This window comes from Oncorhynchus masou, chromosome 2, assembly GCF_036934945.1.
Source record: "Oncorhynchus masou masou isolate Uvic2021 chromosome 2, UVic_Omas_1.1, whole genome shotgun sequence".
In the NCBI taxonomy this organism is placed as follows: domain Eukaryota; kingdom Metazoa; phylum Chordata; class Actinopteri; order Salmoniformes; family Salmonidae; genus Oncorhynchus; species Oncorhynchus masou.
The window spans coordinates 2,516,013-2,538,539 of record NC_088213.1 but is presented as its reverse complement, the minus strand read 5'-3'; the positions used below and the strand labels follow the sequence as shown (position 1 = coordinate 2,538,539).

The 22,527-nt window shown below is 50.1% G+C and overlaps 1 protein-coding gene across 1 annotated transcript in view; it reads left to right on the top strand.

Moving 5' to 3' along the window:
• LOC135554425 (FH1/FH2 domain-containing protein 1-like) overlaps positions 1–22,527 on the top strand; it is a 261,547-nt gene that overhangs the window by 19,774 nt on the left and 219,246 nt on the right. The window contains 2 exon segments of the mRNA XM_064986740.1: positions 4,885–4,991; positions 18,488–18,552. Coding sequence (XP_064842812.1) covers positions 4,885–4,991; positions 18,488–18,552 — 172 coding nt within the window.

Genomic DNA, 22,527 nt, shown 5'->3' with positions numbered 1-22,527 from the left:
AACAGACCCAGGCTAGCTTCCTCCCTTCCAGAAGCTGAAGGAGCAGAAACAGACCCAGGCTAGCTTCCTCCCTTCCAGAAGCTGAAGGAGCAGAAACAGACCCAGGCTTCCTCCCCTCCAGAAGCTGAAGGAGCAGAAACAGACCCAGGCTAGCTTCCTCCCCTCCAGAAGCTGAAGAAGCAGAAACACACCCAGGCTAGCTTCCTCCCCTCCAGAAGCTGAAGGAGCAGAAACAGACCCAGGCTTCCTCCCCTCCAGAAGCTGAAGGAGCAGAAACAGACCCAGGCTAACTTCCTCCCCTCCAGAAGCTGAAGGAGCAGAAACAGACCCAGGCTAGCTTCCTCCCCTCCAGAAGCTGAAGGAGCAGATACAGACCCAGGCTAGCTTCCTCCCCTCCAGAAGCTGAAGGAGCAGAAACAGACCCAGGCTAGCTTCCTCCCCTCCCAGAAGCTGAAGGAGCAGAAACAGACCCAGGCTAGCTTCCTCCCCTCCAGAAGCTGAAGGAGCAGAAACAGACCCAGGCTAGCTTCCTCCCCTCCAGAAGCTGAAGGAGCAGAAACAGACCCAGGCTAGCTTCCTCCCCTCCAGAAGCTGAAGGAGCAGAAACAGACCCAGGCTAGCTTCCTCCCCTCCAGAAGCTGAAGGAGCAGAAACAGACCCAGGCTAGCTTCCTCCCCTCCAGAAGCTGAAGGAGCAGAAACAGACCCAGGCTAGCTTCCTCCCCTCCAGAAGCTGAAGGAGCAGAAACAGACCCAGGCTAGCTTCCTCCCCTCCAGAAGCTGAAGTAGCAGAAACACACCCAGGCTAGCTTCCTCCCCCCTCATACATGGTGCTTACTGGAGCTCAGTTCCTTCTGCAGTGTTTGGATGCCTGGTTAATTGTGGTATGCTTGATTATTTATTTATTTATTTATTTATTTATTTATTTATTTTCTTCCTTGGTTGGCATTGTTGTCATTCTGTCAAGACAATCTGGATTGGTTGGTATTTAAAGGTTGTGAGGCTGCATACTTTAATGTGATCATGTCTGTGGAAAGTATGTAACCTACTGTACGTGTCGACAGTTTAGACACATCTACTCATTCAAGGGTTTTTCTTTGTTTTTACAATTTTCTACATAGTAGAAATAATAGTGAAAACATCAAAACTATGAAATAACACATATGGAATCATGTAGTAACCAAAAAAAGTGTTAAACAAATCAAAATATATTTGAGATTCTTCAAAGTAGCCTCCCTTTGCTTGCTCTTGGCACTCTCTTAACCAGCTTCACCTGGAATGTTTTTCCAACATTCTTGAAGGAGTTCCCACATATGCTGAGCACTTGTTAGCTGCATTTCCATCACTCTCCGGTCCAACTCATCCCAAACCATCTCAAGTGGGTTCAGGTCAGGTGATTGTGGAGGCCAGGACATCTGATGCAGCACTCCATCACTCTCCTTGGTCAAACAGCCCTTACACAGCCTGGAGGTGTGTTGGGTCATTGTCCTGTTGAAAAACAAATGATAGCCCCACTAAGCCCAAACTAGATGGGATGGCATATTGTTGCTGCAGAATTCTGTGGTAGCCATGCTGGTTAAGTGTGCCTTGATTTCTAAATAAATCACAGACAGTGTCACCAGCAAAGCACCATCACACCTCCTCCTCCATGCTTCACAGTGGAAACCACACATTCAGAGATCATCCGTTCACCCACAGCGCGTCTCACAAAGAAACGGCGGTTGGAACCAAAAATCACATTTGGACTCATCAGACCAAAGGACAGATTTCCACCGGTGTAATCAAATCAAACTTTATTTGCCACATGCGCCGAACACAAGTGTAGACTTTACCGTGAAATGCTGACTGACAAGCCCTTAACCAACAGTGTAGACCTCACTGTGAAATGCTTTACTGACAAGCCCTTAACCAACAGTGTAGACCTCACTGTGAAATGCTTTACTGACCAGCCCTTAACCAACAGTGCAGTTCAAGAAGAAGAAAATATTTACCAAGTAGACTAAGATAAAAAGTAACACAATAAGAATAGCAACGAGGCTATATACAGGGGGCACCGGTACAGAGTCAACGTGGAGGCTATATACAGGGGGCACCGGTACAGAGTCCATGTGGAGGCTATATACAGGGGGCACCGGTACAGAGTCAACGTGGAGGCTATATACAGGGGGCACCGGTACAGAGTCCATGTGGAGGCTATATACAGGGGGTACCGGTACAGAGTCAATGTGGAGGCTATATACAGGGGGTACTGGTACAGAGTCAATGTGGAGGCTATATACAGGGGGTACCGGTACAGAGTCAATGTGGAGACTATATACAGGGGGTACCGGTACAGAGTCAATGTGGAGGCTATATACAGGGGGCACCGGTACAGAGTCCATGTGGAGGCTATATACAGGGGGCACCGGTACAGAGTCAATGTGGAGGCTATATACAGGGGGCACCGGTACAGAGTCCATGTGGAGGCTATATACAGGGTGTACCGGTACAGAGTCAATGTGGAGGCTATATACAGGGGGCACCGGTACAGAGTCAATGTGGAGGCTATATACAGGGGGCACCGGTACAGAGTCCATGTGGAGGCTATATACAGGGGGCACCGGTACAGAGTCAATGTGGAGGCTATATACAGGGGGTACCGGTACAGAGTCAATGTGGAGGCTATATACAGGGGGTACCGGTACAGAGTCAATGTGGAGACTATATACAGGGGGTACCGGTACAGAGTCAATGTGGAGGCTATATACAGGGGGCACCGGTACAGAGTCCATGTGGAGGCTATATACAGGGGGCACCGGTACAGAGTCAATGTGGAGGCTATATACAGGGGGCACCGGTACAGAGTCCATGTGGAGGCTATATACAGGGTGTACCGGTACAGAGTCAATGTGGAGGCTATATACAGGGGGCACCGGTACAGAGTCAATGTGGAGGCTATATACAGGGGGCACCGGTACAGAGTCCATGTGGAGGCTATATACAGGGGGCACCGGTACAGAGTCAATGTGGAGGCTATATACAGAGGGCACTGGTACAGAGTCAATGTGGAGGCTATATACAGGGGGCACCGGTACAGAGTCAATGTGGAGGCTATATACAGGGGGTTACGGTACAGAGTCAATGTGGAGGCTATATACAGGGGGTACCGGTACAGAGTCAATGTGGAGGCTATATACAGAGGGCACTGGTACAGAGTCAATGTGGAGGCTATATACAGGGGGCACCGGTACAGAGTCAATGTGGAGGCTATATACAGGGGGTACTGGTACAGAGTCAATGTGGAGGCTATATACAGGGTGTTACAGTACAGAGTCAATGTGGAGGCTATATACAGGGGGTACCGGTACAGAGTCAATGTGGAGGCTATATACAGGGGGCACCGGTACAGAGTCAATGTGGAGGCTATATACAGGGGGCACCGGTACAGAGTCAATGTGGAGGCTATATACAGGGGGTACTGGTACAGAGTCAATGTGGAGGCTATATACAGGGGGCACCGGTACAGAGTCAATGTGGAGGCTATATACAGGGGGTACCGGTACAGAGTCAATGTGGAGGCTATATACAGGGGGCACCGGTACAGAGTCAATGTGGAGGCTATATACAGGGGGCACCGGTACAGAGTCAATGTGGAGGCTATATACAGGGGGTACCGGTACAGAGTCAATGTGGAGGCTATATACAGGGGGCACCGGTACAGAGTCAATGTGGAGGCTATATACAGGGGGCACCGGTACAGAGTCAATGTGGAGGCTATATACAGGGGGTACCGGTACAGAGTCAATGTGGAGGCTATATACAGGGTGTTACGGTACAGAGTCAATGTGGAGGCTATATACAGGGGGCACCGGTACAGAGTCAATGTGGAGGCTATATACAGGGGGTACTGGTACAGAGTCAATGTGGAGGCTATATACAGGGGCACCGGTACAGAGTCAATGTGGAGGCTATATACAGGGGGCACCGGTACAGAGTCAATGTGGAGGCTATATACAGGGGGCACCGGTACAGAGTCAATGTGGAGGCTATATACAGGGGGTACCGGTACAGAGTCAATGTGGAGGCTATATACAGGGTGTTACGGTACAGAGTCAATGTGGAGGCTATATACAGGGGGCACCGGTACAGAGTCAATGTGGAGGCTATATACAGGGGGCACCGGTACAGAGTCAATGTGGAGGCTATATACAGGGGGCACCGGTACAGAGTCAATGTGGAGGCTATATACAGGGGGCACCGGTACAGAGTCAATGTGGAGGCTATATACAGGGGGCACCGGTACAGAGTCAATGTGGAGGCTATATACAGGGGGTACCAGTACAGAGTCAATGTGGAGGCTATATACAGGGGGCACCGGTACAGAGTCAATGTGGAGGCTATATACAGGGGGCACCGGTACAGAGTCAATGTGGAGGCTATATACATTGGGCACCGGTACAGAGTCAATGTGGAGGCGTGATTGTGGAGGCCATGGGTCTCCCGGCCGCGACCGGGAGACCCATCGGTCCTTGTCCCATCGCTCACTAGCGACTCCTGTGGTAGCCCGGGTGTAGTGCACGCTGACCAGGTTGTTTCCTCCGACACATTGGTGCAGCTGGCTTCCGGGTTAAAGTGGTCATTGTGTCAAGGTCATTGCGGCTCGGTTGGGTTGTGTTTAGGAGGACGCACGGCTCTCGACCTTCGCCTCTCCCGAGTCCTTACGGGAGTTGCAGCGACGAGACAAGACTGTAACTACCAATTGGAGGTTAAAAAAACAAGTAATAATATATGAAATTAGTCTCTCCTTTTTTTATGTTGTTGTTTACTAATGTTGACTGTGTTTGTGTAAATATTTCACTACACCCCCCCCCCTGACATGGCTGTCCCTGTATTTGTTCCGTCCCAGTTGGAGGAGTGTGCTCTGCAGATGGCCCCCAATGGGAACTACCTGGACCTGGACCTGTCTCTGGGGGAGCAGAAAGATGATGTGGAACAGCTCTATGACGACGTGGGGTAAGGACACCTCTCCTCCTCTCCCTTCCTCCTTCCGGTTTACCTTTCCTTCACTGATCTCCTTCTTTCCTTTCCTCCTTCTCTACTCTCTTTGACCTTTCCTTCACTGAGCTCCTTCTTTCCCTTCCTCCTCCTGGTTTACCTTTCCTTCACTGAGCTCCTCCTCTCCCTTCCTCCTCCTGGTTTACCTTTCCTTCACTGATCTCCTCCTCTCCCTTCCTCCTCCTGGTTTACCTTTCCTTCACTGAGCTCCTCCTCTCCCTTCCTCCTCCTGGTTTACCTTTCCTTCACTGAGCTCCTCCTCTCCCTTCCTCCTCCTGGTTTACCTTTCCTTCACTGAGCTCCTCCTCTCCCTTCCTCCTCCTGGTTTACCTTTCCTTCACTGAGCTCCTCCTCTCCCTTCCTCCTCCTGGTTTACCTTTCCTTCTGATCTCCTCCTCTCCCTTCCTCCTCCTGGTTTACCTTTCCTTCACTGAGCTCCTCCTCTCCCTTCCTCCTCCTGGTTTACCTTTCCTTCACTGAGCTCCTCCTCTCCCTTCCTCCTCCTGGTTTACCTTTCCTTCACTGAGCTCCTCCTCTCCCTTCCTCCTCCTGGTTTACCTTTCCTTCTGATCTCCTCCTCTCCCTTCCTCCTCCTGGTTTACCTTTCCTTCACTGATCTCCTCCTCTCCCTTCCTTCTCCTGGTTTACCTTTCCTTCACTGATCTCCTCCTCTCCCTTCCTCCTTCCGGTTTACCTTTCCTTCTGATCTCCTCCTCTCCCTTCCTCCTTCCGGTTTACCTTTCCTTCACTGAGCTCCTCCTCTCCCTTCCTCCTTCCGGTTTACCTTTCCTTCACTGATCTCCTCCTCTCCCTTCCTCCTCCTGGTTTACCTTTCCTTCACTGATCTCCTCCTCTCCCTTCCTCCTTCCGGTTTACCTTTCCTTCACTGAGCTCCTCCTCTCCCTTCCTCCTCCTGGTTTACCTTTCCTTCACTGAGCTCCTCCTCTCCCTTCCTCCTCCTGGTTTACCTTTCCTTCACTGAGCTCCTCCTCTCCCTTCCTCCTCCTGGTTTACCTTTCCTTCTGATCTCCTCCTCTCCCTTCCTCCTCCTGGTTTACCTTTCCTTCACTGATCTCCTTCTCTCCCTTCCTCCTTCCGGTTTACCTTTCCTTCTGATCTCCTCCTCTCCCTTCCTCCTCCTGGTTTACCTTTCCTTCACTGATCTCCTCCTCTCCCTTCCTCCTCCTGGTTTACCTTTCCTTCTGATCTCCTCCTCTCCCTTCCTCCTTCCGGTTTACCTTTCCTTCACTGAGCTCCTCCTCTCCCTTCCTCCTCCTGGTTTACCTTTCCTTCACTGAGCTCCTCCTCTCCCTTCCTCCTCCTGGTTTACCTTTCCTTCACTGATCTCCTCCTCTCCCTTCCTCCTCCTGGTTTACCTTTCCTTCACTGAGCTCCTTCTTTCCTTTCCTCCTTCTCTCCTCTCTTTGACCTTTCCTTCACTGAGTTCCTTCTTTCCTTTCCTCTCCTTCTCCTCCAGCTGAGTTTAACAGGCCTTGTCCGTGTTGCAAGATGAAGTGAGTCATTTTACTGAGATTGGAAATGTCACTGACTGGAGAGATGCCACGTAGGAGTTAGGTAGAGAGAGGGACTTTACTGATGAAGACATTGTGTTAGTTTTAGGTGTGAAATGCAGAATGATTGGACCAGTTCCTGTCCAAGTTGTCTTTCTACTGTACTTCAGTAGTAATCCAGCTTTCTATCCACCAGTCTCCTTCTTTGTGTAGGACATTCTAGAGCTCTGTAGGACATTCTAGAGCTCTGTAGTACATTCTAGAGCTCTGTAGGACATTCTAGAGCTCTGTAGGACATTCTAGAGCTCTGTAGGACATTCTAGAGCTCTGTAGGACATTTAAGGGCTGTGTAGGACATTCTAGAGCATTCTAGAGTAGTGTAAAACATTCTAGAGAAATGCAGAGTAGTGGTTCCCAACCTTTTTTGTGCCACCAACTGCATTTCGCTCTGCCCTGAATTACCCCTTGTGTATTTTACCTCATGGTCTCATGAGTCTTCTCAAGTAACTACTGAGGATAGGCCAAGTACCCCCCCACTGAGGATAGGTCAAGGACCCCCCCCCCCCACTGAGGATAGGCCAACTACCCCCCCCCCCCCACTGAGGATAGGCCAACTACCCCCCCCACTGAGGATAGGCCAAGTACCCCCCACTGAGGATAGGCCAAGTACCCCCCCCCCCCCCCACTGAGGATAGGCCAAGTACCCCCCACCCCCCCCCCACTGAGGATAGGCCAAGTACCCCCAGGGGTCATAGTATCCCTAGTTGGGAATCATTGGTGTTGAGCATGGAGCTGTGAGGAGAGATGCTGGGTAACACGGTGTTCTGTGCTTCAGTCTCTCTCTATCTGTTGCTCATGACCAGGCGGGTGTGTCAGTCATCATGTCCCTGTGAAGTGGCCCTCTAAATCTCGTGCCACTCTCCTCACATCTCAACCAGCTAGAGGAAACGCAGAGGGAGAAGGAAGGGGCAGAAAGACACACATACACGCAGACAGACGTATGGCCACGTGAAAACACACACACACTCCACCAGCTCGTTGCTCGAGTGGAAAGGTGCCAAGTTCCAACAGACAACAGTATTATTGTTAATGACAACCTCGTCCTCTTCAAACTCAAAGGATGGAAATAGAGTCTGGAGGGGGAAGGGTGCAATATACCTTTCTGGAAGACATGTGATTACTACACAGAACCATTCTGGAGGACTAAAGACCTTTCTAGAAGACAGGTGTGATTACTACACAGAACCATTCTGGAGGACTAAAGATCTTTCTAGAAGACAGGTGTGATTACTACACAGAACCATTCTGGAGGACTAAAGACCTTTCTAGAAGACAGGTAGATGTGATTACTCCACAGAACCATTCTGGAGGACTAAAGACCTTTCTAGAAGACAGGTGTGATTACTACACAGAACCATTCTGGAGGACTAAAGACCTTTCTAGAAGACAGGTGTGATTACTACACAGAACCATTCTGGAGGACTAAAGACCTTTCTAGAAGACAGGTAGATGTGATTACTCCACAGAACCATTCTGGAGGACTAAAGACCTTTCTAGAAGACAGGTGTGATTACTACACAGAACCATTCTGGAGGACTAAAGACCTTTCTAGAAGACAGATGTGATTACTCCACAGAACCATTCTGGAGGACTAAAGACCTTTCTAGAAGACAGGTAGATGTGATTACTACACAGAACTATTCTGGAGGACCAAAGACCTTTCTAGAAGACAGGTGTGATTACTACACAGAACCATTCTGGAGGACTAAAGACCTTTCTAGAAGACAGGTGTGATTACTACACAGAACCATTCTGGAGGACTAAAGACCTTTCTAGAAGACAGGTAGATGTGATTACTCCACAGAACCATTCTGGAGGACTAAAGACCTTTCTAGAAGACAGGTGTGATTACTCCACAGAACCATTCTGGAGGACTAAAGACCTTTCTAGAAGACAGGTGTGATTACTACACAGAACCATTCTGGAGGACTAAAGACCTTTCTAGAAGACAGGTAGATGTGATTACTCCACAGAACCATTCTGGAGGACTAAAGACCTTTCTAGAAGACAGGTGTGATTACTACACAGAACCATTCTGGAGGACTAAAGACCTTTCTAGAAGACAGGTAGATGTGATTACTCCACAGAACCATTCTGGAGGACTAAAGACCTTTCTAGAAGACAGGTGTGATTACTACACAGAACCATTCTGGAGGACTAAAGACCTTTCTAGAAGACAGGTGTGATTACTACACAGAACCATTCTGGAGGACTAAAGACCTTTCTAGAAGACAGGTAGATGTGATTACTACACAGAACTACACCAAAACCATTCTGAACCATTCTGAGGACTAAAGACCTTTCTAGAAGACAGGTGTGATTACTACACAGAACCATTCTGGAGGACTAAAGACCTTTCTAGAAGACAGGTGTGATTACTCCACAGAACCATTCTGGAGGACTAAAGACCTTTCTAGAAGACAGGTGTGATTACTCCACAGAACCATTCTGGAGGACTAAAGACCTTTCTAGAAGACAGGTGTGATTACTACACAGAACCATTCTGGAGGACTAAAGACCTTTCTAGAAGACAGGTGTGATTACTCCACAGAACCATTCTGGAGGACTAAAGATCTTTCTAGAAGACAGGTGTGATTACTACACAGAACCATTCTGGAGGACTAAAGACCTTTCTAGAAGACAGGTAGATGTGATTACTCCACAGAACCATTCTGGAGGACTAAAGACCTTTCTAGAAGACAGGTAGATGTGATTACTCCACAGAACCATTCTGGAGGACTAAAGACCTTTCTAGAAGACAGGTGTGATTACTACACAGAACCATTCTGGAGGACTAAAGACCTTTCTAGAAGACAGGTGTGATTACTACACAGAACCATTCTGGAGGACTAAAGACCTTTCTAGAAGACAGGTAGATGTGATTACTCCACAGAACCATTCTGGAGGACTAAAGACCTTTCTAGAAGACAGGTGTGATTACTACACAGAACCATTCTGGAGGACTAAAGACCTTTCTAGAAGACAGGTGTGATTACTACACAGAACCATTCTGGAGGACTAAAGACCTTTCTAGAAGACAGGTGTGATTACTCCACAGAACCATTCTGGAGGACTAAAGACCTTTCTAGAAGACAGGTGTGATTACTACACAGAACCATTCTGGAGGACTAAAGACCTTTCTAGAAGACAGGTAGATGTGAATACTCCACAGAACCATTCTGGAGGACTAAAGACCTTTCTAGAAGACAGGTGTGATTACTACACAGAACCATTCTGGAGGACTAAAGACCTTTCTAGAAGACAGGTAGATGTGATTACTCCACAGAACCATTCTGGAGGACTAAAGACCTTTCTAGAAGACAGGTGTGATTACTACACAGAACCATTCTGGAGGACTAAAGACCTTTCTAGAAGACAGGTAGATGTGATTACTACACAGAACTATTCTGGAGGACCAAAGACCTTTCTAGAAGACAGGTGTGATTACTACACAGAACCATTCTGGAGGACTAAAGACCTTTCTAGAAGACAGGTGTGATTACTACACAGAACCATTCTGGAGGACTAAAGACCTTTCTAGAAGACAGGTAGATGTGATTACTACACAGAACCATTCTGGAGGACTAAAGACCTTTCTAGAAGACAGGTAGATGTGATTACTCCACAGAACCATTCTGGAGGACTAAAGACCTTTCTAGAAGACAGGTGTGATTACTACACAGAACCATTCTGGAGGACTAAAGACCTTTCTAGAAGACAGGTGTGATTACTACACAGAACCATTCTGGAGGACTAAAGACCTTTCTAGAAGACAGGTAGATGTGATTACTCCACAGAACCATTCTGGAGGACTAAAGACCTTTCTAGAAGACAGGTGTGATTACTACACAGAACCATTCTGGAGGACTAAAGACCTTTCTAGAAGACAGGTAGATGTGATTACTACACAGAACTATTCTGGAGGACCAAAGACCTTTCTAGAAGACAGGTGTGATTACTACACAGAACCATTCTGGAGGACTAAAGACCTTTCTAGAAGACAGGTGTGATTACTACACAGAACCATTCTGGAGGACTAAAGACCTTTCTAGAAGACAGGTGTGATTACTCCACAGAACCATTCTGGAGGACTAAAGACCTTTCTAGAAGACAGGTGTGATTACTCCACAGAACCATTCTGGAGGACTAAAGACCTTTCTAGAAGACAGGTGTGATTACTCCACAGAACCATTCTGGAGGACTAAAGACCTTTCTAGAAGACAGGTGTGATTACTCCACAGAACCATTCTGGAGGACTAAAGACCTTTCTAGAAGACAGGTGTGATTACTACACAGAACCATTCTGGAGGACTAAAGACCTTTCTAGAAGACAGGTGTGATTACTCCACAGAACCATTCTGGAGGACTAAAGACCTTTCTAGAAGACAGGTGTGATTACTACACAGAACTATTCTGGAGGACTAAAGACCTTTCTAGAAGACAGGTGTGATTACTCCACAGAACCATTCTGGAGGACTAAAGACCTTTCTAGAAGACAGGTGTGATTACTCCACAGAACCATTCTGGAGGACTAAAGACCTTTCTAGAAGACAGGAAGATGTGATTACTACACAGAACCATTCTGGAGGACTAAAGACCTTTCTAGAAGACAGGAAGATGTGATTACTACACAGAACCATTCTGGAGGACTAAAGACCTTTCTGGAAGACAGGAAGATGTGATTACTACACAGAACCATTCTGGAGGACTAAAGACCTTTCTAGAAGACAGGAAGATGTGATTACTACACAGAACCATTCTGGAGGACTAAAGACCTTTCTAGAAGACAGGTGTGATTACTACACAGAACCATTCTGGAGGACTAAAGACCTTTCTAGAAGACAGGTGTGATTACTACACAGAACCATTCTGGAGGACTAAACACCTTTCTAGAAGACAGGTAGATGTGATTACTACACAGAACCATTCTGGAGGACTAAAGACCTTTCTAGAAGACAGGAAGATGTGATTACCGCACAGAACCATTCTGGAGGACTAAAGATCTTTCTGGAAGACAGGAAGATGTGATTACTACACAGAACCATTCTGGAGGACTAAAGACTATAAACCTAAGGACTCCTTCAATAGGCCAGGCATTATCTCCCTTATAATGCTTTGTTACAGGTCAGATGCTGGTACATGACTCCTTGTAGAAATAGGACGGCTGGGGACATACAAGTCTGTCGGTGGGTTGAGACTGGGGGACATAGGAGACTGGAGGACATACGGTCTGTCGGTGGGTTGAGACTGGGGGACATACGAGTCTGGGGGTCATACGAGTCTGTCGGTGGGTTGAGACTGGGGACATACGAGTCTGTCGGTGGGTTGAGACTGGGGGACATACGAGTCTGTCGGTGGGTTGAGACTGGGGGACATACGAGTCTGTCGGTGGGTTGAGACTGGGGGACATACGAGTCTGTCGGTGGGTTGAGACTGGGGGACATACGATTCTGTGGTGGGTTGAGACTGGGGGACATACGAGACTGGGGGACATACGAGTCTGTCGGTGGGTTGAGACTGGGGGACATACGATTCTGTGGTGGGTTGAGACTGGGGGACATACGAGACTGGGGGACATACGAGTCTGTCGGTGGGTTGAGACTGGGGGACATACGAGTCTGTCGGTGGGTTGAGACTGGGGGACATACGAGTCTGTCGGTGGGTTGAGACTGGGGGACATACGAGTCTGTCAGTGGGTTGAGACTGGGGGACATATGAGTCTGTCGGTGGGTTGAGACTGGGGGACATACGAGACTGGGGGACATACGAGTCTGTCGGTGGGTTGAGACTGGGGGACATACGAGACTGGGGGACATACGAGTCTGTCGGTGGGTTGAGACTGGGGGACATACGAGTCTGTCGGTGGGTTGAGACTGGGGGACATACGAGTCTGTCGGTGGGTTGAGACTGGGGGACATACGAGTCTGTCGGTGGGTTGGTACTCATACAAAACGTTTCCTCCTCCGTATTCATATAGACATCAAGTACGTTTCTCCCCAGAACAGACTGTGATTGTCTTACTGCAACTAGCGCTGTTTATCATCTATGGGCCCCATTCATGAACTTGTGCCTGAATCTGATTTGAATCTGATTTGACCTCACAAAGCATTCTGTCTTTCCTCTCTAGTTCACATGACGTTGTCTGCATCCCACATAGCACCCTCTTCTCTATACATAACACTACCTTTTGCTAGAGCTCTATGGGAATAAGGTGCTATTTGGGATGTAGACAAAGAGGTGTTTTGTCCCGCTGTTCCCTGTGACAGTGACATTCTCTCCCCCCTCCGCAAGAGGCGGGGCCCGGATCATTCATATCTACATCACCTCGGTCTAGAAGCAGCAGCTACATCACCTCGGTCTAGAAGCAGCAGCTACATCACCTCGGTCTAGAAGCAGCAGCTACATCACCTCGGTCTAGAAGCAGCAGCTACATCACCTCGGTCTAGAAGCAGCAGCTACATCACCTCGGTCTAGAAGCAGCAGCTACATCACCTCAGTCTAGAAGCAGCAGCTACATCACCTCAGTCTCGAAGCAGCAGCAGCGACATCCCCTCAGTCTAGAAGCAGCAGCAACGACATCCCCTCAGTCTAGAAGCAGCAGCAGCGACATCCCCTCAGTCTAGAAGCAGCAGCAACGACATCCCCTCAGTCTAGAAGCAGCAGCAACGACATCCCCTCAGTCTAGAAGCAGCAGCAACGACATCCCCTCAGTCTAGAAGCAGCAGCAACGACATCCCGTCAGTCTAGAAGCAGCAGCAACGACATCCCCTCAGTCTAGAAGCAGCAGCAACGACATCACCTCAGTCTAGAAGCAGCAGCAACGACATCACCTCAGTCTAGAAGCAGCAGCAACGACATCCCCTCAGTCTAGAAGCAGCAGCAACGACATCACCTCAGTCTAGAAGCAGCAGCAACGACATCCCCTCAGTCTAGAAGCAGCAGCAACGACATCCCCTCAGTCTAGAAGCAGCAGCAACGACATCCCCTCAGTCTAGAAGCAGCAGCAACGACATCACCTCAGTCTAGAAGCAGCAGCAACGACATCACCTCAGTCTAGAAGCAGCAGCAACGACATCACCTCAGTCTAGAAGCAGCAGCAACGACATCACCTCAGTCTAGAAGCAGCAGCAGCGACATCCCCTCAGTCTAGAAGCAGCAGCAACGACATCACCTCAGTCTAGAAGCAGCAGCAGCGACATCACCTCAGTCTAGAAGCAGCAGCAGCGACATCACCTCAGTCTAGAAGCAGCAGCAACGACATCCCCTCAGTCTAGAAGCAGCAGCAACGACATCACCTCAGTCTAGAAGCAGCAGCTACATCCCCTCAGTCTAGAAGCAGCAGCAGCTACATCACCTCAGTCTAGAAGCAGCAGCAGCGACATCCCCTCAGTCTAGAAGCAGCAGCAACGACATCCCCTCAGTCTAGAAGCAGCAGCAACGACATCCCCTCAGTCTAGAAGCAGCAGCAACGACATCACCTCAGTCTAGAAGCAGCAGCTACATCACCTCAGTCTAGAAGCAGCAGCTACATCACCTCAGTCTAGAAGCAGCAGCAGCGACATCCCCTCAGTCTAGAAGCAGCAGCTACATCACCTCAGTCTCGAAGCAGCAGCAGCGACATCCCCTCAGTCTAGAAGCAGCAGCAGCGACATCCCCTCAGTCTAGAAGCAGCAGCAGCGACATCACCTCAGTCTAGAAGCAGCAGCAACGACATCCCCTCGGTCTAGAAGCAGCAGCAACGACATCCCCTCAGTCTAGAAGCAGCAGCTACATCACCTCAGTCTAGAAGCAGCAGCAGGCTGACAACATGAATAGGAGAGACCTACAGGCCTCCTAAAATGACCGAACCGACTCTGATGGGGAAAACGTCACGATCAGACATCTGTAGTGTGTTTGATTTGGAATCAGGTCTCCCCTGTTAGAACTACTGGGACATGTTACCTATGTTGTTGTTGAAGGTGCAGTCCTTGTCAGCCTCCCAAATGCCAGCCCTTTCCCCCTTTTTATAGTCCACTACTTTTGACCCGGGGGGCCTTTAGGGCTCTGGCCACAAGTAGTACACTGTTTAGGGCATAGGCTGCCATTTGTGACACACTCCTGGTTAACTGGTCTTATGAACATGGAGATCACAGGAGAGCTGGGACAAGGGCACGCTGTGTGGAACAGTCTGTGGTCACACAGCTGAAATACTGGGGGGAGAGGGAGGGCGGGGGAGAGAGAGGGATGATGGGGGGAGGGATGGGATGGGGGAGGGAGGGGAGAGAGAGGGGAGGGGGGGGGAGGGGAGAGTGATGGGGGGGGTCGGGGGAGGGAGGGGAGAGAGGAGAGAGAGAGGGAGGGGAGAGAGAGGGGAGAGGGAGGGATGGGGGGGTTGGCACAGAGGAAATATGTCATTTGAAGCATATGGAAAACGGCAGGGTGCTAATTGTCATGTGAGTGGGTCAACTTGTAGATGTGATGATGATGTTAAGATTTGATGAGTACTTACACACACACACACACATACACACCCTGACACAGCATAGTCTCCATACCTCTCTGCTCTCCTCCAGAATCTTCCATAGTATATAATCCCTGCTGGACCAGACGTCACAGCCAGGCCATTGTTGTTGATTGGGATGGCAGTAGGGTGGCAGGAGATATCTACAGTCTAGCCCCGTCTCTGTCAGCACTCAGAGGAGAATCCCAACTCCGTGAACCTCTCCAGCACTCAGACAGAGGAGAATCCCAACTCCATGAACCTCTCCAGCACTCAGACAGAGGAGAATCTCAACTCCGTGAACCTCTCCAGCACTCAGAGAATCCCAACTCCGTGAACCTCTCCAGCACTCAGAGAATCCCAACTCCGTGAACCTCTCCAGCACTCAGAGGAGAATCTCAACTCCGTGAACCTCTCCAGCACTCAGAGAATCCCAACTCCGTGAACCTCTCCAGCACTCAGACAGAGGAGAATCTCAACTCCGTGAACCTCTCCAGCACTCAGAGGAGAATCTCAACTCCGTGAACCTCTCCAGCACTCAGATGGAGGAGAATCTCAACTCCGTGAACCTCTCCAGCACTCAGACAGAGGAGAATCTCAACTCCGTGAACCTCTCCAGCACTCAGAGAATCCCAACTCCGTGAACCTCTCCAGCACTCAGACAGAGGAGAATCTCAACTCCGTGAACCTCTCCAGCACTCAGAGAATCCCAACTCCGTGAACCTCTCCAGCACTCAGAGAATCCCAACTCCGTGAACCTCTCCAAAAATGAACTGACATGATAGATAATGCAGTTTGTGCTCAGTACGGCCTACTGCCAGGGGAACGGAGCCCTGGCAGTAGGCCGTATTGAGCCACGTCCTCTGGGCTCCGTTCCCCTGGCAGTAGGCCGTACTGAGCCACGTCCTCTGGGCTCCGTTCCCCTGGCAGTAGGCCGTATTGAGCCACGTCCTCTGGGCTCCGTTCCCCTGGCAGTAGGCCGTATTGAGCCACGTCCTCTGGGCACCGTTCCCCTGGCAGTAGGCCGTACTGAGCCACGTCCTCTGGGCACCGTTCCCCTGGCAGTAGGCCGTACTGAGCCACGTCCTCTGGGCTCCGTTCCCCTGGCAGTAGGCCGTACTGAGCCACGTCCTCTGGGCTCCGTTCCCCTGGCAGTAGGCCGTACTGAGCCACGTCCTCTGGGCTCCGTTCCCTGGCAGTAGGCCGTATTGAGCCACGTCCTCTGGGCTCCGTTCCCCTGGCAGTAGGCCGTATTGAGCCACGTCCTCTGGGCTCCGTTCCCCTGGCAGTAGGCCGTATTGAGCCACGTCCTCTGGGCTCCGTTCCCCTGGCAGTAGGCCGTACTGAGCCACGTCCTCTGGGCTCCGTTCCCTGGCAGTAGGCCGTATTGAGCCACGTCCTCTGGGCTCCGTTCCCTGGCAGTAGGCCGTACTGAGCCACGTCCTCTGGGCTCCGTTCCCCTGGCAGTAGGCCGTATTGAGCCACGTCCTCTGGGCTCCGTTCCCTGGCAGTAGGCCGTACTGAGCCACGTCCTCTGGGCTCCGTTCCCCTGGCAGTAGGCCGTACTGAGCCACGTCCTCTGGGCTCCGTTCCCCTGGCAGTAGGCCGTACTGAGCCACGTCCTCTGGGCTCCGTTCCCTGGCAGTAGGCCGTACTGAGCCACGTCCTCTGGGCTCCGTTCCCCTGGCAGTAGGCCGTATTGAGCCACGTCCTCTGGGCTCCGTTCCCTGGCAGTAGGCCGTACTGAGCCACGTCCTCTGGGCACCGTTCCCTGGCAGTAGGCCGTACTGAGCCACGTCCTCTGGGCTCCGTTCCCCTGGCAGTAGGCCGTATTGAGCCACGTCCTCTGGGCTCCGTTCCCCTGGCAGTAGGCCGTACTGAGCCACGTCCTCTGGGCTCCGTTCCCCTGGCAGTAGGCCGTTTTGAGCCACGTCCTCTGGGCTCCGTTCCCCTGGCAGTAGGCCGTACTGAGCCACGTCCTCTGGGCTCCGTTCCCCTGGCAGTAGGCCGTATTGAGCCACGTCCTCTGGGCTCCGTTCCCCTGGCAGTAGGCCGTATTGAGCCACGTCCTCTGGGCTCCGTTCCCCTGGCAGTAGGCCGTATTGAGCCACGTCCTCTGGGCTCCGTTCCCCTGGCAGTAGGCCGTACTGAGCCACGTCCTCTGGGCTCCGTTCCCCTGGCAGTAGGCCGTACTGAGCCACGTCCTCTGGGCTCCGTTCCCCTGGCAGTAGGCCGTACTGAGCCACGTCCTCTGGGCTCCGTTCCCCTGGCAGTAGGCCGTACTGAGCCACGTCCTCTGGGCTCCGTTCCCCTGGCAGTAGGCCGTACTGAGCCACGTCCTCTGGGCACCGTTCCCCTCCTCTCTCTCTCTCTCATCTTCACTAAAGTATTCTCTCTCTCTCCTCTATCAATTTAAGTATTCTCTCTCTCTCTCTCCTCTATTAATTAAAGTATTCTCTCTCTCCTCTATTAATTAATGTATTCCCTCTCTCTCTCCTCTATTAAAGTATTCCCTCTCTCCTCTATGAATTAAAGTATTCCCTCTCTCCTCTATTAATTAAAGTATTCCCTCTCTCTCTCCTCTATTAATTAAAGTATTCCCTCTCTCTCTCCTCTATTAATTAAAGTATTCCCTCTCTCTCTCCTCTATTAATTAAAGTATTCTCTCTCTCTCCTCTATGAATTAATGTATTCTCTCTCTCCTCTATTAATTAAAGTATTCCCTCTTTCTATGAATTAAAGTATTCTCTCTCTCCTCTATTAAAGTATTCCCTCTCTCCTCTATGAATTAAAGTATTCCCTCTCTCCTCTATGAATTAAAGTATTCCCTCTCTCTCTCCTCTATGAATTAAAGTATTCTCTCTCTCTCCTCTATTAATTAAAGTATTCCCTCTCTCTCTCCTCTATTAATTAAAGTATTCCCTCTCTCTCTCCTCTATTAATTAAAGTATTCCCTCTCTCTCTCCTCTATTAATTAAAGTATTCCCTCTCTCTCTCCTCTATTAATTAAAGTATTCCCTCTCTCTCTCCTCTATTAATTAAAGTATTCCCTCTCTCTCTCTCCTCTATTAATTAAAGTATTCCCTCTCTCTCTCTCCTCTATTAATTAAAGTATTCCCTCTCTCTCTCTCTCTCTCCTCTATTAATTAAAGTATTCCCTCTCTCTCTCTCCTCTATTAATTAAAGTATTCCCTCTCTCTCTCTCCTCTATTAATTAAAGTATTCCCTCTCTCTCTCTCCTCTATTAATTAAAGTATTCCCTCTCTCTCTCTCCTCTATTAATTAAAGTATTCCCTCTCTCTCTCTCCTCTATTAATTAAAGTATTCTCTCTCTCTCTCCTCTATTAATTAAAGTATTCCCTCTCTCCTCTATTAATTAAAGTATTCCCTCTCTCTCTCCACAGTAGAGGGAAGAAGCCCATCTTGATCCTGAGAACTCAGCTGTCTGTCAGAGTCCACTCCATTCTAGGTAAGATCCCGCTCCTCCTTTTCCATCCCTCCGTCCCACTTGAAACGAAGTCCATATCATGAAGGCTTTATAGAACGTTCATGAAGCCTTCCTCAATGCTTCAAAAGCACTTCATAGATGCTTAACAGCAAGGTGTTTGCTTATGAGTGATTTCTGAACCGTCTATACACACCTTATAAAGGGTTTATGAAGTCTTCAATAAGTCTTTAGTTAGGATTCCTTTTCTATCCTTCTGTAGCAGGGTGTATTTGACTCGGGGTGGGGGGTAGTACCAGGGTGTATTTGACCTCGGGGTGGGGGGGGGAGTACCAGGGTGTATTTGACTCGGGGTGGGGGGGTAGCGGGGTGTATTTGACCTCGGGGTGGGGGGGGGAGTAGCAGGGTGTATTTGACTCGGGGTGGGGGGGGGGGTAGCAGTGTGTATTTGACTCGGGGTGGGGGGAGTAGCGGGGTGTATTTGACCTCGGGGTGGGGGGGGGAGTACCAGGGTGTATTTGACCTCGGGGTGGGGGGGGAGTAGCGGGGTGTATTTGACCTCGGGGTGGGGGGGGAGTAGCAGGGTGTATTTGACTCGGGGCGGGGGGGGGAGTAGCAGGGTGTATTTGACTCGGGCGGGGGGGAGTAGCAGGGTGTATTTGACTCGGGGTGGGGGGGGGTAGCAGGGTGTATTTGACGCGGGGTGGGGGGAGTAGCAGGGTGTATTTGACTCGGGGTGGGGGGGGGGTAGCAGGGTGTATTTGACTCGGGGTGGGGGGGGGGGAGTAGCAGGGTGTATTTGACTCGGGGTGGGGGGGGGGGAGGTGCAGAGTGTATTTGACTCGGGATTCTTCCAGTAGCTTCTATTGGTTTCTATGAGATGTAACCCTCCATTTGGGATCCTTCCAGTAGCTTCCATTGGTCTCTGTGAGATGTAACCCTCCATTTGGGATCCTTCCAGTAGCTTCCATTGGTCTCTATGTGATGTAACCCTCCATTTGGGATCCTTCCAGTAGCTTCCATTGGTCTCTATGTGATGTAACTCTCCATTTGGGATCCTTCCAGTAGCTTCCATTGGTCTCTATGTGATGTAACCCTCCATTTGGGATCCTTCCAGTAGCTTCCATTGGTCTCTATGAGATGGAACTCTTCATTTGGGATCCTTCCAGTAGCTTCCATTGGTCTCTATGAGATGTAACCCTCCATTTGGGATCCTTCCAGTAGCTTCCATTGGTCTCTATGAGATGTAACCCTCCATTTGGGATCCTTCCAGTAGCTTTCATTGGTCTCTATGTGATGTAACCCTCCATTTGGGATCCTTCCAGTAGCTTCCATTGGTCTCTATGAGATGGAACTCTTCATTTGGGATCCTTCCAGTAGCTTCCATTGGTCTCTGTGAGATGTAACCCTCCATTTGGGATCCTTCTAGTAGCTTCCATTGGTCTCTATGAGATGGAACCCTCCATTTGTCACCGCGGCGCTGACATCATCATCATCACACTCCTCTTAACTCCTCTTTTCCACTCCAGGCGTAAAACGGTTTTATTTTCCAAGTGCATTGTGGGTAAGGGGAGGGAAAATGCCCCCGCCCGTCCAAGGCAGTAGTGTTTAACTGGCTCCGATGATTCTTCTGGGGTTTTCTGGCCTTCTAAACCCCCGACTCAGACCCTCTTTATTAATCCACCAGGGTTTCCAACCGCTAATGTTCTGCCAACTGCTGCAGTTTATTGTAATAGGTGCAGCTGATGGCCATATAATTACATAGTCCTTTTAAAAAAAATGTCCATTTTTAAATGTTCTACCTCCGTACGAACTGTGATGCTGAAGTTGAGCTAGACTATATTTCCTGTGGTACAGGGGGGAAAAAAACATGAGATGAGAAACCTTGCCTGAGACCTAAAGACCGAGGCTTCAGCTCAGCAGGCCTTGTGTCAGCTCTCTGAGAGAATGTCAAGGCTTCAGCTCAGCAGGCCTTGTATCAGCTCAGCAGGCCTTGTATCAGCTCTCTGAGAGAATGTCAAGGCTTCAGCTCAGCAGGCCTTGTATCAGCTCTCTGAGAGAATGTCAAGGCTTCAGCTCAGCAGGCCTTGTATCAGCTCAGCAGGCCTTGTATCAGCTCAGCAGGCCTTGTATCAGCTCTGCAGGCCTTGTATCAGCTCAGCAGGCCTTGTATCAGCTCAGCAGGCCTTGTATCAGCTCAGCAGGCCTTGTATCAGCTCTCTGAGAGAATGTCTAGGCTTCAGCTCTGCAGGCCTTGTATCAGCTCTGCAGGCCTTGTATCAGCTCAGCAGGCCTTGTATCAGCTCAGCAGGCCTTGTATCAGCTCTCTGAGAGAATGTCTAGGCTTCAGCTCTGCAGGCCTTGTATCAGCTCTCTGAGAGAATGTCGAGGCTTCAGCTCAGCAGGCCGACACAGTCTTCAAACACGTATACCAGTGGTTCTGGACCGGTCTGGAACACGTGTATTTACCAGGGGTTCTGGACTGGTCTGGAACACGTGTATTTACCAGGGGTTCTGGACTGGTCTGGAACAAGTGTGTGTGTGTGTGTGTGTGTGTGTGTGTGTGTGTATATATACCAGTGGAACACGTGAGCACACTACTGAGACCTGACTCGGACCACCCATAGAGGGAGAGACAGAGACAGGTAGTGCCAAGTGTAAACAAACAAGAGGCCACGTCATTATACCTTGGAGCTGTGACAGAGTGGGCGAGATGCTGACATGTAATTATTCATTTCCTACTTCTTAAAGTGGCTTTGTGTGTACTGTAGTTTAGTATAACTCCTCCTGACTTGTCCAGGCCTGTAGCTCCTGACAGTCTGTTTCCTACTGTTCCACGGGGTTATAGTATGGAACTGGCCCCCTGTTCCACAGGGTTATAGTATGGAGCTGGTCCCCTGTTCCACAGGGTTATAGTATGGAGCTGGCCCCCTGTTCCACAGGGTTATAGTATGGAGCTGGCCCCCTGTTCCACAGGGTTATAGTGTGGAGCTGGCCCCCTGTTCCACAGGGTTATAGTATGGAGCTGGCCCCCTGTTCCACAGGGTTATAGTATGGAGCTGGTCCCCCTGTTCCACAGGGTTATAGTATGGAGCTGGTCCCCTGTTCCACAGGGTTATAGTATGGAGCTGGCCCCCTGTTCCCTACTGTTCCACAGGGTTATAGTATGGAGCTGGCCCCCCTGTTCCACAGGGTTATAGTATGGAGCTGGCCCCCTGTTCCACAGGGTTATAGTATGGAGCTGGTCCCCTGTTCCACAGGGTTATAGTATGGAGCTGGCCCCCTGTTCCACAGGGTTATAGTATGGAGCTGGTCCCCTGTTCCACAGGGTTATAGTATGGAGCTGGCCCCCTGTTCCCTACTGTTCCACAGGGTTATAGTATGGAGCTGGTCCCCTGTTCCACAGGGTTATAGTATGGAGCTGGCCCCCTGTTCCCTACTGTTCCACAGGGTTATAGTATGGAGCTGGGTCCCTCTTCCCTACTGTTCCACAGGGTTATAGTATGGAGCTGGCCCCCTGTTCCACAGGGTTATAGTATGGTGCTGGGTCCCTCTTCCCTACTGTTCCACAGGGTTATAGTATGGAGCTGGCCCCCTGTTCCACAGGGTTATAGTATGGAGCTGGGTCCCTCTTCCCTACTGTTCCACAGGGTTATAGTATGGAGCTGGCCCCCTGTTCCACAGGGTTATAGTATGGAGCTGGTCCCCTGTTCCACAGGGTTATAGTATGGTGCTGGGTCCCTCTTCCCTACTGTTCCACAGGGTTATAGTATGGAGCTGGCCCCCTGTTCCCTACTGTTCCACAGGGTTATAGTATGGAGCTTGCCCCCTGTTCCACAGGGTTATAGTATGGAGCTGGCCCACTGTTCCCTACTGTTCCACAGGGTTATAGTATGGACCTGGCCCCATGTTCCACAGGGTTATAGTATGGAGCTGGCCCACTGTTCCACAGGGTTATAGTATGGAGCTGGCCCCCTGTTCCACAGGGTTATAATATGG